The 15,834-nt window shown below is 35.6% G+C and overlaps 1 protein-coding gene and 2 long non-coding RNA genes across 10 annotated transcripts in view; 1 reads left to right on the top strand and 2 right to left on the bottom strand.

Annotated features, from left to right (window-relative positions):
- Positions 1-3,322, top strand: part of LOC101736421 (protein split ends) — a 108,000-nt gene extending 104,678 nt beyond the window's left edge. For all 8 annotated transcript variants that reach the window (XM_038018574.2, XM_038018558.2, XM_038018569.2 and 5 more), the window contains one exon: positions 106-3,322. In XM_038018574.2, the coding sequence (XP_037874502.1) occupies positions 106-234 (129 nt within the window). In that variant the 3' untranslated portion in view covers positions 235-3,322. The remainder of the gene's footprint in view (positions 1-105) is intronic.
- A 3,905-nt stretch (positions 3,323-7,227) lies between these two features.
- Positions 7,228-9,077, bottom strand: LOC101736293 (uncharacterized). The gene is made up of 2 exons (XR_210014.5): positions 8,443-9,077; positions 7,228-7,690 (listed from the first exon to the last, which is right to left on the bottom strand). It is a non-coding gene; the product is annotated as an uncharacterized LOC101736293 (long non-coding RNA).
- Positions 9,078-13,790: 4,713 nt separating this feature from the next.
- Positions 13,791-15,510, bottom strand: LOC134200763 (uncharacterized). The gene is made up of 3 exons (XR_009975815.1): positions 15,347-15,510; positions 14,800-15,216; positions 13,791-13,891 (listed from the first exon to the last, which is right to left on the bottom strand). It is a non-coding gene; the product is annotated as an uncharacterized LOC134200763 (long non-coding RNA).
- Positions 15,511-15,834: the final 324 nt, after the last annotated feature.

Here is a 15,834-nt window from a genome sequence, read left to right as displayed (position 1 = left end):
CTTATATGTACGAATTTGACAATATAAAAATCTTGTAAATCAGACGTCTGGATTAAATTTTCATGTTTTGTTAGTTGTATAAAATGACAATTATCTCTTTTACAGGCAATGTTTACCGTTCACATATTTCCTTCATGCGATTTCGCAAACGAAAACCTGAATCGCATAGCGCCCGACTTGATGCATCGTGTCGCCGACATTGCGCATTTGTTAATTGTCATCGCAACTGTGTGAACGCGGAAACGGAAAAGTAATACTGAAACTATGTATTGAAAAGGACCACACATAGACTAAAGGTCTATCGAACCCTGTTTATGAAATGTGATAATACTAAAAGTATGATAAATTACAAAGGACGTTTTGCACGCTGACGCCTGGCTATACTACTTATGGTCGTTCGGAACATAATTAAGATCGTTGTAAATATAACAAGGTTGTGAAACTTTTGTACTGTTGTTTTAAGATTAGAATTCGATCGACCTGTTAGAGTTATGACTGAACTTTTAAATGTGAAAACTACACATTTTAATAATTCAAAATGAAAATCCTAAATAGTCATTATTCGGTTCGGTATTCGGTAATGAAACTATTTAGGGATCTCGACCTTTATAACATCTAGCTTACCGTCATTTAATGTTGACACAGTGTAAATACGTCATAGTTTATATCATTGAAAATATTTTTGTTATCGTCGACTGGGATCGATGCCAATTGAAGTTAATAACCGCAAAGTCACTTCATAAAATCTAATTTTGCGTTTCTGAGGGAATGGCGGTATATCGAGCATTTTTAACTGTTAGTGTAAATTGTTGTTTTGTTTTAAGCTATATTAGATCTAAAGAAATAAACGTGTAAATATTGAATCTATTCTTATTAAATTAACTTTAAGATGTTACAGTAGATAAAATTAATCGAGGAAAACTGGGTCGAATGTTTACTGTATCATGTAAATAACTGCATACTTTAATTATTCTTAATGGTAAGGAAAAAATACACGTGGAAAATAAACTGTGATTCTGACTCTTAAATATTAACTTAGGTAGCATTTGGGGGCATATAAGAGCAGTGTGTATCTATTACGAACGTTATTGATCTAGCGGCCATGTCTTTACGGAAATAAATACCTTTATATGAAAAGTATAAATTTCACTAATATTTTCCATAAAAAGAAGAAATCATCTGAGAATTTTTATATATCTAAATAATAAAAGAACAAAAAAAGCTAATTAATCGAGGTTACTTAACTGTGTAAATAAAAAGAAAAATGTTGCTGATGATGGCCATTTATTGAAATAATACAAAGCCTTTCGTTCACAAATTATTTAATTTAAATTATTTCACTAAAATAATCTAACTTCATTCGGACATGCAGTAATATTAAGAAAATAATTTTTAAATCAAGTAATGAATAATCTTTAGGTTTTTACGATATAAAGAGTTGTTTAATTCAAAGAGAATATTATCACTTTCAGTGGTGTTATATAGGCTGGCCGCTACTTCTGTAACGCGTGCACCATTATGATTTTCTATTCCAATTACGTTTGACTTAGTTGCCAGTAATATACGAGCATTTGTAATTATCATATTATTATGGTACAGAGAGCAATAATGATAAAAGATCATTTAGGAGATAAAGATTTTTGTACTTATGACATTGATAGATTCCATAACTTTTCATGTGGGTAATAATTAATAATAATTTGTCGCTAACATCTCAATACTACAACAATAAAATTACAGTGCGACTTTGCTATCGTAAATTTAAAGTACAAAATATTTTATGTAAAGTAATAAATAGTCTACGTATTAAAGATAATAGTGCAGAACGTAATTATTGTTTTAAAAAAAATGTATAGGGTAAAAAATATGAAGTCGTGTCATGTTTCCGTCGCAAATACTTTGATGTCGCTAGAAGAAATATTAACGAACTCTCAACTTCGTCCATTAATTTTAAATTACATACGTTACAATTTTAATACTGAACTAGAGCCCATTGAAAAGGGATGGTAAGTCCTTATGAAGGAATTTTCTGTAAATATTGCATAAGTATCCGTAATTTTTAAATAACATAAATTTATGTAATTAAAGAATAAAACATACGAGTGTAAAGAGATTAACTAGCTACTATATCATATGTATTTTAATTACTGTTACTTCTAAATAGAAAAAATACCATTACTAAATACTCTTTTCGAATTCCTTGTAAAACGACCTACATTATTAACCTGAGAAAGTGGCAAGTAATCTTAATAAAGTTATTGCTAAGTCTAAAATAACTAAAAAAGCTATTAGACCTCTTTATTGAACATTTTTTAATAAACAGATATTGTGCAGTTGCACATATATTGTTCATAAAAATTCTCGAAACATAATTTAAACTGTCTTAATTTAACTAAGATTTCATTTATTTATAATGAATTCCAAAATTTTGCCGATTCAAAGTAAAAGTAGAAATAAATTTTCAAGCCATCGCCAGTACTGCATACTAGCTTTTAAATATCAAACTAGAAACGTAAATTAAGAGAGTAAAAATTATAAGATTATAAAAATTACAATCTGCTTGATCACGCAGCCTGCAGATGAGGAAATGTCAATTATGAGTAGAACTTCAAACTTATTGCTTTCTGTATTTGTAATTCCAAATTAATTCCCTTCGACGATAAAATAGAAAGTAAGTGATAGCATAGTTTTGTATTGTTTGTGTTTGTACATATCTTTCATTTCGGGATGTCTTCAAAAAGGGCTCATTGAGGACATTGCGAAATCAGAGTATTTTTTCTGATCCTATCTCATTCTATTCCCAAATACGAAGTTATTACGTGAGAATGGAATGACGTAAGTCTTACTCGGTACATCTTCGGCCGCGGCTGTTGCAAGAGTGAGAGATGATGATAGTATAAAATATTTTGTAAAAAAAAAACATTTGATCTCAAGTGTGCAGCAAATGTGGAGCGAGAGTTGATCTTGTTGCGCAACAGCCGCCTCCGGATTTGTACTGCGGTCTATGTCGGGTTTGTCTGGACATCGTATTTATAGAAAAAAAATGTGATCATAATTATATTTATAGATTTTATTACTAGAAAGTATCTGTAAGCCAATGTATATTTTGTAAATATGAAGATAGTATTGTAACGAAACTTCCCTTACCCGAACAACCCAGATTCCTGTGTATGTAAACTCCTACCAATACTATTAAAAAAAATACTACACGAGAGTGTATTCATTTTTTAGTTTTGTAATGTTGTTTTCCGATGATTTATGATACTCATTGTTTTTAATGACTTTGAATTACTTAAATACATAAGTAAATTAAAAAATAAAAGAGTGAATTATTTATTGATATAACATAAATGGTTTTATAATTTTTGACAAACATTTCGGATTTTATAAAAATATTAAATTGACAATCGTAAGTTTAATTTTGTAGAATCAATACAAATAATATAGTAATAGTAGTAGAATCCGATGTGTCTGTACATTGAAGAAAAATAATACAAATAGAGATAGGTAATTTAAGAGTAATATAGTAAAACAAACCAGCGAATTTTTGAAATATTTTCTGTCCGTTTGTTTGTATGCGCATCAGGAACTATTACTGAACGAATTTAAATATTCACAAGTAGACGTAAATGTGGAGCACAATGTCCAGGCATTTGTTCCATTCAAATAGGATGTGGCAAAAAACTAGATCATTTAAATAATTTTGGAATATAGTTTTATACTGTTCATATTAATAGTTGCTTAAAGCATAAATATTAATACTATTTGTTGTAACTGTCAGTTTGTTACAGTTTCGAACCTAAATCACTGATCCGATTTCATTCGTAAAACATCATCATTATCCTGCCCTTCTCCCAATCACCTGGGGTCGGCGCAACATGTTTTCTTCTTTCATACTCTTCTATCATATACCATTTCTTCGCTTCTTTCCCATATTGTCATTCACGCAATCCATCTATTTCTTCTTAGGTCTACCTCTTCCTCTATATCCTTCCACATTCATAGTTAACATTCTCTTACCAACCTCATTTTCATTTCGTCTTATTACATGTCCATACCATCCCAAACGCGCACTTCTCAGCTTCTCTGTTACAGGTGCCACTTTCAGACTTCCTCTAACATATTCATTACGTATTCTATCCATTCTCGTTACTCCACACATCCATCGCAACATTCGCATCTCTGCTGCATGCAATCGCCTTGCATCATCATAACAAATTCATATTAAATTTGTAAAACATTCATATTAAATTAAAAAGGGTATTTCAGTGACATCGTATCTAGGTTTTAATAAATACTTCGATGGCTGAACTAAATGTGGACACTTGCTCCAGAACCTTCACTTTTCATTGCTGGCTCAATATTCTGTTACTAAAACATCAGTACTTATCGTATATTATTAGGAGATTTTTTCTTGTTTCGCTTTTGTTTCCAAATTATTAATGAAGTTGATTTTGAATGATTTGTGGAGGAGCCACTCTATCTAAATACCGAGATGATTCTGGAAAGTTTGTCACCAATAGGAAGTTATTTTATCTACAAGTTCTATGGGATGTTTTTAAACATAGTTGAGGTTCTAATAAGAAGCAATATCTGCGACTTTTAAATAAACTGATGCCCCAATGAGTTGCGCTGCCCTTTTTCAAAATAATAAGTGAACAGATTAACGTAATAAATATTTTCTTAGTTTAGTATAAATACCAATGTCTACTACGTTTTTATTGCTAATATAGATGGATGAGCACACGGCCCATCTGGTGTTAAGTGGTTACCCGAGCCCATAGACGTCTACAACGTAAATACCACCACCCACCTTGAGACATGAGTTCTGGTCTCAGTTTTCACAGGCTGCTCCACCCTTCAAACCGTAACGCATTTCTGTTTCACGGCAGAAATAGGCAGGGCGGTAGTACCTACCCGTGCGGAGTCCCGACACATCCTATCAGCAGTAAACACGCTCCACCACCAGTTAATAATATATTTAGCCAGTGAGAAGAATGTATCTTTTCTGCATTCTTTTAAAAAAATATTAGCATTGTGCATTTCTTCTCTATATTCTCTATAAGTGTGGGAAATTTCATATTCCTCCGTCCGCGCAATTTTCGTAAAAAGGGATACAAAGTTTTTGCTTCACGTATTATTATATAGATGTAGTTGTATTGTAAAGTAATAAACGTGAGAGTGTGTTAATATATGATGATACTCGTGAACTACCTAGTTAATTAAGTGGATAGTTTGAAGAATATAATTATACATTTGGTACTCATAGCGTTAGCGTTTAGAAATTACCAAGGAAAAGTCTTTGGTACTTTCAGCAGGTACTTCCTTGCACCGTCTTGAAGATTTTAATTGCCACCTACTATAATTTGAAAAAAAAATTATAATCATACAATAATTTTTTTTCCTGCTTATGCTGCTCATTACGCTGGTGTGTCGACTGTTCGACCCTTCAAACTGGACCGCATAATTCTGAGGCTTCAAATATAGGCTGGGTGTGAGGCTCATTCTAGCTCACATAGGTAGTGGTCTAAGGGCTGAGTCACACCGAAATGGCAGCGGCCGGCAGCGGCGCCAGCGGCCCTGACGTCGCCTCTGGCGGCCTTCAGACTGCATGCGCCTAGTCTCCTCTTGACTAGTTTAGTTTCTTCATTCGGCAATGATACTCGTGTTTTGGAGTGAACATGATAGAATTGGTTATGATATATGACCGCGGTGCCGCGAGCGGCCTCGTGTCGCCGCTGGCAGCCGCGGGCAGAACCACCGACAAGACGCACGTGGCGCGCGGCTGTTCGCTTCACCGCGGGCGGGCGGCGGCTGTGTCGCAACCATTTCAATCTTTTCAAGCGATACTGATCTTTTAAGTATTTAGATAAAGTTTAAAATGGTTTCACACTGAAAGTGTTTTTTTTTGTTTTCCTACTTAAGCTGAGAGCATTGAGAGGCTATATCAGCGTAAGCTTAACTAGTAGATGAGCTCACGGGGCTCAAACCTGACGACGTTGCTAACACGAACCCTAGCAAGAGCTGTGCTTCGCAGAATCTACCACCGGATCGGAAACGCGACTCACTGAGAAGATCCGGCGAGAAACTCCGTAGGCTGCCTCTGAAGGTTAATTTACTCGTCGAGCCCTTCATCGCAAGTGACGGGTTTGACGAGAACGATGACCGGTGCTTGATGTACCTAAAAGCACCGTTAGTGGATCAGGAGGATCCGAAATGACGTGTTTGGGGCGATGTCGACTGCTTTCCATTCCCATGTCCGCAGGATCAGGAATGTAGTTACCGGCGGCCACGATGAGAGGGTTCTCGTGTCGTGCCGCTTTATCGAAATGGTGAAAGTGCTCGCCGCGACGCTCCCGGCCGCTGCCATTCGGGTGTGACTCAGCCCTAATAGTAACTATATTACTAATTCAAGACGGAATTATATGGAGACTAGTATTGGTCTGTGCATGCAAAATTAGGATCATTCCTTGTTATTGTTTCGAAGACGGGAAAACGAACTAACGGCACCTGATGTTAAATAGTTACCTGACACTATAGACATCACAACGTGAATAACACAACCCAACCCACCTTGACAGTCGAGGTCTTTGATTAAACTGTTTTAGTAATTTCGCAAATTATAACATTGCCTGGTTTGATTTTACGAGTATTACACGATGTTATTCCTTCATTCATTCGTGAAAATTAGTGAAGTATATATTTCATTACAAAAATTAATATCTGTATACGGGATTAGAACTCTGTTAGTGCATCATTGAGATTTGACGATTAAGGAGGATAGAATTATTACGAACGGAAGGGAATCGAGAAGGCTGAAGTTTCATACTTGTAAGTATCCTTTTAATAATTGCGAGCTGGACGCACACCGTTTCAAGCCCTTTGGCCAATCCAGACTGAGATGAAATGTACGAACATTCTAAAATACCTACATAAACTAAGGCAATGTGTGTCCAATTCCGCGTGTTAGCATATCTTTAACTGGCTGATTAAAATTAAAATATTTTCAGTAATAAGTAAGTCAAAGCTCTGTAATTTCATGCCAGTCAAACCACAGTATTAAGATAAATAACGTCAACGTAGAAATCTTGCATCCTTGCATCTAATATTACCTACTTAACTATGAAAAAAACTCACTGTGGACGAAACTGAAGTAGCACCCCCTACCAAATCGCCTACAAAACTTTGAAAGTGTCGTCTCTTATTTTTAATAGCTGATTTAAATCATTTTTGCAACAACGTGAATTATATTTATTAACATTATTCGCTAAGCCTAATAGCTTACAAAAACAAGGCATCAATCAAGTACCACATTGTGGAACTACACATAGAAGCATGTATAATTTAACTATTATGTATATAATAACAGTACTAAACTAAACTACACAAAACGTACTAAATAAAATGTCTACATTGTGAATTAAAATTTCTTTGTCATTATTATTATACTAAAATGCTTTTGGGCATCAATGTTACAAATTGTCTTGTTCAACAACCTTGTTTCATCATTAAATCTGTTAGTTTAAAGATTCGAATCCAGGTGATTGGATCAGACTGCTGTGTTGTACAGGTGGTGGTGGACCTATTGACGGCAACATTGCTTGTTGGTTTGACGTCAGTAGTTTGTCCGGGTGACATTTTTTCGCCTTTTTGATTTTCCGATGACTTAGTAATTGCGGGTGATGTCATCCTGTAATTAGAAGAAAACGTTTTTTTTTTATTTTTTTTTATTTTTTATTGCTTAGATGGATGGACGAGCTCACAGCCCACCTGGTGTTAAGTGGTTACTGGAGCCCATAGACATCTACAACGTAAATGCGCCACCCACCTCGAGATACAAGTTCTAAGGTCTCAGTATAGTTACAACGGCTACCCCACCCTTCGAACCGAAACGCATTACTGCTTCACGGCGGAAATAGGCGGGGCGGTGGTACCTACCCGTGTGGACTCACAAGAGGTCCTACCACCAGTGAAACGTTTCAAAATTGAAAATTTTTGCAAACAAGTCTCCTAAAATCGTGTATTTAGTACTACTTACAATACCTATAAATAGGAGAATTTGTAAAATGGAATATGAAATTGATTCGCACTAATTACTCCAGACTAATGTTCCTGTTTAAAGTATAAGAGCATTAATATTGATGTACTGAACGGAAAATTCTAATGTTGAGATGTTATGTAATGTTCAATTTGACCTACGCTTTGAATATTTACTCCCGATTAACAGGACCCGACCTTAGTTCGCGCGAAGTTCCCTTGACCTAAATTTTCGTAAATGCGAACGACGAGTCGTACTTTTCTAAAAAAGGCTTTGACTAACCAAGGTAATTAATTATAAATATTTATACACTCACTACAAAGATTACTGAAACTGGCTTAAATAGGATTATAATATATTTTTAAGTCGTATGGGTTTATTATTGAAACATTGAAATTCCTTACCTTACACGGGGAGTAGCTCTCGTGCACAGTGGAAAATAGAATCCGTAAAAGGCAAGAAAATGTAACTATATTGGTTTTAGTATAGGTTGTAGGTTGGTTTAGGCGGGTGAACACCGCAGTCGGAGATTTGTGAATGCCGCCCGCCACTGCGTCACACCGTTTGTCCTCACTGCGCATTCACAGTTGGTATCTCCATAGCACTTTGTAACTTGTCCAACGTAAAATAAGATTTAGTTTTCAAGAACATAAATCTAAATTTACTGTCAGTTTTTCCATATTTGAAACCAGGTCCTGAAAAACTAGGTCAAGCACGAAAGTACATTTTCAAAAATTTCGCCGATCAAAGTTTAAAATGAGAAGCCTATAATCCTATAATCACCAATAATTCCTGTCATTTCCATACTTCTGTCTACATTTTGTGATTAGCAATATCGTTGATGAATAGCAAGTATAACGTAAACTAACATATACCTAATTTTTTTTTCCTACCTAAGCTGATAGCCTTGAGAGGCTATTTCAGCATAACCTGAACTAGTAGGTGAGCTCACGGGGCTCAAACCGGAGTGATGTTAACACTGACCTTAGCCAGTGCAGTGCTTCGCAGAATCAACCACCGGATCGGAAACGCGACCCACTGATAAGATCCGGTGAGAAACTCAGTGGGCTGTGTCTATGGAAAACTAACATAATACTCTATTGGTGTTCTTATTTTATTTAGGTCGGACATAACAATATTACAACATATTATTATAATTCTTGAATTAGAGCTGCGTTAAATTTGAATTATGTCATCAGTTTTGTATCCCTTTTAATTAACTAAATATATTTGATTTATGTGGAGTTAGGCTTTGGTGGTCTTATTTTGTTACAAACTAATTCTAGATACTTTAACGCTACTGATTTAATTCCTGGGACTACCAAAGTCGTTCGAAGCTGCTCCTCATGATAAACATTGGCAAACCAAATAACCTCTTTTCGCCCCAGAGGAACGTGAGATACTTTTTTTTTCTTTTTTCCTACCTATTTCAGTAACCTCGAGGGGTTATACCTACTAGATTCGCAGAATTAGTAGATGAGCTTGCGGGGCTCAAACCTGACAACGTTGCTAATACTAACCCTAGCAAGAGCAGTACTTCGCAGAATGTACCACTGGATCGGAAACGCGACCCACTGAGAAGATCCGGCGACAAACTCAGTCAACTGTGTTTGTGGGATAATTTACTCGCCGAGCCTTTCGTCACAAGTGATGGATTCGACGAGAACGATGACCGGTGCTTGAGGTACCTAAAAGTACAGCTAGTGGTTCGGGAGGATCCGAAATGACGTATTTAGGGCGACGTCGACTGTTTACCATTCGGTCCGCCGCCGCGCCGGATCGGGAATGTACACTCGCGAGCAAAAGTTTGGAATCACTTACTTGAAATTGGTTCCGCGCGATCTTGTGTACTAAATATAATTTTTTTAATAATCATAAAAATGACATCCTCTTAAACGTTCAACAATTAACTTTAAACTGATACTGAATTCATTAAAATCAAGCCAGTATTTAAGAAGCTATTTCGGATTAAGTGAAGGAGGTAGGAAAACAAGGAAATATGGAAAAATAATGAATGAATAAAACAACAAAAATTAATAAATAAAATTTTTATTTAGCCTTCAAATTATGTCTCAGTACTTTGTGTTCCCTCTTGCCCTAATAACTGCTAGAAGACGATTCTTCATAGAAAATTATTATAGTTTAGTGACATCTAGCGGTTAAATTCTGTACCCTCATCTTCAGCATTGTAGAATCGTAAGAGTGAAAATATTGAATAATGGTGTCAAGACAATTTCTTAATCAAAAAATGTTTCCATACTCTGCTAGATGGGGATTAATAATGTTTAATATTGTTACATGATACATTGTTAATAATATAAAACTCCTCACTTAATATATTTTATGCGAGAGGGTTAAAAACGCCACGCTATAACATATTTCTGTTTTAAGCTTTTGTTTATATATTAATTAGAGTATCCGTTTATCTTTACATTTCTTCACTTAACACATGTTCACGATTGACTTCCACGATGAACGAATAACATTGAGTAAGATAAGATAAGGATCAAACGCACACAAATCATATTTTGCGAAAATGCTTGTGGTAGGGCTGACTATAAGCCCGCCCCACGCTGCCTATTTCCAGTTGTAATATCTGTGGGGCTCGATAACTAAATAACTACTTTATACCAAGTAGGCCGTGAGTTCGTTCACTTGTGAAAGCAAAAAAAAAACATCATAAAATCTACTAGTACCACCAATCCAATAGTGAATTGGAAATAGTGTCTATTAACAAAAAGCTACGTGTTTACCAGCGCAACTAGTTTACTAGTTTTCTGTTTAAAAATTTAATCGAGACTCAGGAAATATCTTGTATGGAAATCAATGATTTTTACTAAAAATTAAAAGTGATCTCAGTCTTTGATCTTCGATGTATTTGCGGTAGGCGGTACACGGTATCGTACGGTACGGTGAATCACATAAGAAACTGTCGACTCACTAAGTCCGTATGAGCTTTTTATGAATTTATGAAGTAGTGTTCTATATATAGAAATTTATTTTTTTGGAACGAAGTTCCTTAAGTAATTTATTATTATAACTTAAAAAAAAACATTACAATTCCTTCACTAATTAATCGAAAGGAACTTCGTTCCATCCGGGTGTCCCTTGACACCTCTGAAGTTTTTTTTTATTGCTTAGGTGAGTGGATGAGCTCACAGCCCACCTGGTGTTAAGTGGTTACTGGAGCCCATGGACATCTACAACGTAAATGCGCCACCCACCTTGAGATATAAGTTCAAAGATCTCAGTATAGTTAAAACGGCTGCTCCACCCTTCAAACCGAAACGCATTACTGCTTCACGGCAGAAATAGGCAGGGCGGTGGTACCTACCCGCGCGTACCGCTACCCGGTGGTACCTACCTACCTGACTCACAAGAGGTCCTACCACCAGTAATACAGTTGTAACACGCAAACAGTTAAAAACGCACCATCGTCATCGGCGGTTAGAGACGTCCACTGCTGCACAGAGGCCGTCGTCCTGCGCCGCGGCATACAGAGGATTCAATACACAATAAAAAGAAGAAACTGTGTAAGTTGTGCAATAAAGAAGGAAAGAGCTTATTACATATTAATGCGGCTCACATGCTTCGTAAAAGCATCTTACTGTTCTCTCATAATTAATTTGATTTTAAAATTGATTAAAAATGCTGCACGAGATGCACGTATAGGTAATCTACATTTTACGTTTCTTGAGAAAGCTATCTGAGAGAGTTCTGAGTGAATTTGCACTTTATTTATGGGAACAGGTAACTGCCAAAAAATTCAAATTTTTCTGCGCAGTTTTAGTTTTAATAACAATAAATTCCAAGTTGGTGTACCGCTTGTTTAACTTTGCACCAGACCGCATTTACGGCCGGTCTGTTATAATTCATTATTAGCAAAAGTATTTATGCAACGTGTACAAAAATAAATTTGTGTACTCTAAAAACATAAAAACACGCTTTAATACTTCATAGAACTTAGGATTAAATATATTAGTCTAATGTAAAGAATTATTGTATTATTTCGTACCTTGATACACGAGCAAAATTTCAGGTGTTCAAGTTGGGAAAAATATATTAAACTAGCTGATCCGGCAGACTTCGTAGTGCCTCAATCGATAAACAAAGGACCTAAAATTTTGTATAAAATAAACTTAATACAAACAAACGGAACCCGTCCGACGGAGGACACATCAAGGGAAAAACAAAATTGTAATTTTATTTAATTTCAAGCATTTTCATATTTTTATCTACCTTTTAAACCTTCTCTGGACTTCCACAAATAATTCAAGATCAAAATTAGCCAAATCGGTCCAGCCGTTCTCGAATTTTAGCGAGACTAACGAACAGCAATTCATTTTTATATACATATATAGATTATTCTGTTACATAGATAGAAACAGTTCAAGCGTGCGTTCAATCAAAGCGTGTTGTTAATATGACAATCGCTGCTAAAGTGAAGAAAAAATCCGTATGTCTACGTAGGATTTCCTCATCGTCATCATTTTCAGTCCATAATCGCCGCTGAGTGGAGACCTTTTTAAGTAAGCCACCACCGATCGCAGTCGTGAACTAATTCTGAGTTGTAACCCGCAAATAAATCCGTTATCACATATCGTGACAAATCACGAACGCTCAGAACCAAGTGTGTCTCAACCGGCCAATTTGATATTTACTTTATTCACATTAAAAAAAACTCTTTCAGAAGATTGTGATTATAAAATTGTGAGGTCATTATTTTAATAATTTTTTTCCGAGACCCTTTTTCGATCTTACTGCTAGATTCAATTGGTTCCAGCCAACGTATGTTCTATTTCACAATATAATAATAAGCGAAATTCTAGTGAATGTGGGTGAAATAAATCAACATAATTTCCTCTCAATGTACACGCAAAACCACCATGAGTACGTAAAGTATAGTAGGTAATTTAAGGTTGAGCATAAATCAAAGGAGACTTTAGAAGGCTTCCAAGATGTAGAGCGTGAAGCACATACTTTCGTTATGAGAATATGTTGCATATAAAGTTTCTGTTTACTTAATAACGTGGATGTAATAATGTTACAAGTTACAATTCAACCACTATTAATGATGCACTTGAAGATTTAAAACTGTTTTTGTCTTTATATCATATTAGTTAGTTGCATTGAAATCCGACTAATTTATGTAGGTATGTGTAATATCTATATGCGTTTACTTTACTTTAACTTCTTTTAATAGGATATTTCATTGTAGGAGTTTACAAAGAGTACACCTGCGGACGTCATACTAAAACAGAATGCGTAGCCGTGATGTAGAGGGTAGCGTCCTGAATTGGATTAAGGTTGTTTTGACAAACACGACGGCTAGAACCATTTGGACCGCTCAGAAAAGGGCTGTTCGGTTTATGGATAATCCTAATTTCAAGGATTGTTTGGGACCTTCGATTCTACTGAGAAACTTTGGCTCTCTGTGTGTGTTGTACTTATGTTCTATTTGGAGTACTCTGAGGATATTTTGAAGATGATCTCGTTAGGTATTTTACTAACGCATCTTTCTCAGCAGAGTAGAATCCGTATGTTCATCATGATTTTGGCCACGGGCCACAGTTCTTAGGAAGGAACAAAAGTGTTTCCTGAGGGCTACGAAATGTTTTTTTAAACTGAATTTTGGTAAGAATCCTTAGTCGTCAGTTGTGACTTAGCTGTTGTACCCAGATTGTAATGTCCATGCTTAGATACTTAATGTAGGTACGGCGATGGAGACGACATGAGAATAGGCTATTGGCACGATAATTAGGCGGTCTTTATTCGATCAAACGTTTTCAACGAAGTCCCATTAGCAATGGCGTGCCAGGTGTCCTGACAATAGTAGTCTGGATAAACGAGAACCTGCAGCAAACATATAATTTTTGTAAATTGTAATATCTGGTATGGCTATGCCAATATTTAGTTAACATCGGACTGTCGCAGCTAAATGGCTTGATTTGTCGTGGATGATTCGTGTGTTTTTGTTTTTCTTTTGATCTCCCCGAGGAATCTCTCATATTGCTTTAGCACATAATTTATTAGATTTACGTATTCACTGAGAATTCCAGAGCGAGCTATCGCAAGCCAGGTTTAGACTTTGCAAGAAACATGTCGACTTCATATTAAAATGAGGTAATATGTAATAATTTTATTATTCAATCTTTTTTGTATTGAAAATAATTGACAATTCGAACGACGCAAGGAGCTAAGAAGCGGAAAATTTAAAGTTTTCACGGTCTCGAGGATCCTGAAATGAAATGCCAATGGCAGATCAGGTATTTTCCGATTAAATAGTGAAGTTATAGTAAATAGTTAAGTAGTGAAATCCTACCTGAAATCACAGTGCTACAACAAGTAAATCTTTTAGAAGTTGAGTGGGCACCATTTCGGTGTTCCTTAAGACATTTTTAATAGCTTGAGTGCGAAACGAGGTCTAGTAAGCCTCGTTCATATATCATGTCTTCAAATAAGTGGTGTGCCCTACTGGTCCTAGTGGGCCCCCTGACTACAGCGATAAAAAAGTTCGGTTCTGTTTTAATTTACTGAAATTTCATCTTAGCAGTTTATCGCCTTTTTTAATTTTCTATTTGCTGTCCATAGGGTTGACAGCTATTTAATCGGAAAATTAAAATTATACATTAATATTATAATTATACATTAAAACGATTATAAGACCAGGAGCTCACTTGCACAAGTACGATAATAAATGAAAGACTGTAAAACAAATTAACAAATGAACCTCAATTTTGAAAAGCGTAAAAATTACTCACAAAAATTATCTTTCCCAACTCGCTCGAACTCTTTCCGTCTCTTCGAAGTTGAATTGTTTTATGTTCATTTTAAATGGTAGATGGGACTTTGTTCTGTTATACGTGGATATGGCTGCCATTGCAACGACTCTTTCAACTTAGTTGGATAGGGTACGATCAAACTTTTTGTATGCAATGACTTTCGTTTACTGTTTTTGTGTTGTGAATATTTGCAAGGCGGCATGTGATAATGATGTCACTGGAGAGGCGAAGATTGGGCCGTGCAAGGTGCGTCGTAAACACGCCTTTGGGAAATTCTTAGTGATTACCTTCAGCCGGGTTGAGAGCACTTTACTTCCCGCTGAGTGAGCGAGTTCCGTGCTTACTACACCGTCTCAGTTTTCGGAGTTATCTTCTTTTTTGTTCGCATTTTCTTTCCTAAAAGGTTTTGAGTGTGGGCGAAATTTTTTTTTTGCTCTTTCAATCTTAGCGTTTAAAAGTGATGTCAAAGAAATACTTATCTAATGCAGTTAGCGCATTACGAAATTAAATGCAAAAGGGAAGTTACCTTAAATTGTTAGGTTTTTAACAAGCTTATTTTGAATTTGATGAAATTCTGTTCCTAATTATTTATAACTTTCCTGTTATTGTTTAACTAGCGATGATTATGAAGATTCAGAATTGTATGGCGGAAGACAATAAACCGCCTACTTTATGGTATAAAGAGGCAGCTTCGAAGAGGACTTGCTTGGTATTATTATTGAGTGGTTAGCGGAACTTACCGACTATAAACGCTAGCACATAGTGTATAGATATTTATTAAGAGGTGACAAATACGAGTGCGTCCACTTCAAAAGTTCGAGATGTCCATTGCATAGAAAGAATGTTAATATCAAAAGGCGAAGAATAACAATCTCAAATAAACTTATTTACACGTTGTAGAGTGATTCCTTAATATTTATTCCGTTTCTTTATTGTTGGTTGTTTCATCGTTGTTAAGTTTTTTAGTCTGAAATTATCTTCTACGATGGTGAAGAAGGAAACTAGGAGCAAGCG

Source organism: Bombyx mori, chromosome 3 (genome assembly GCF_030269925.1).
Source record: "Bombyx mori chromosome 3, ASM3026992v2".
Taxonomy (NCBI): domain Eukaryota; kingdom Metazoa; phylum Arthropoda; class Insecta; order Lepidoptera; family Bombycidae; genus Bombyx; species Bombyx mori.
This window is presented reverse-complemented; position numbering and strand designations above follow the sequence as displayed.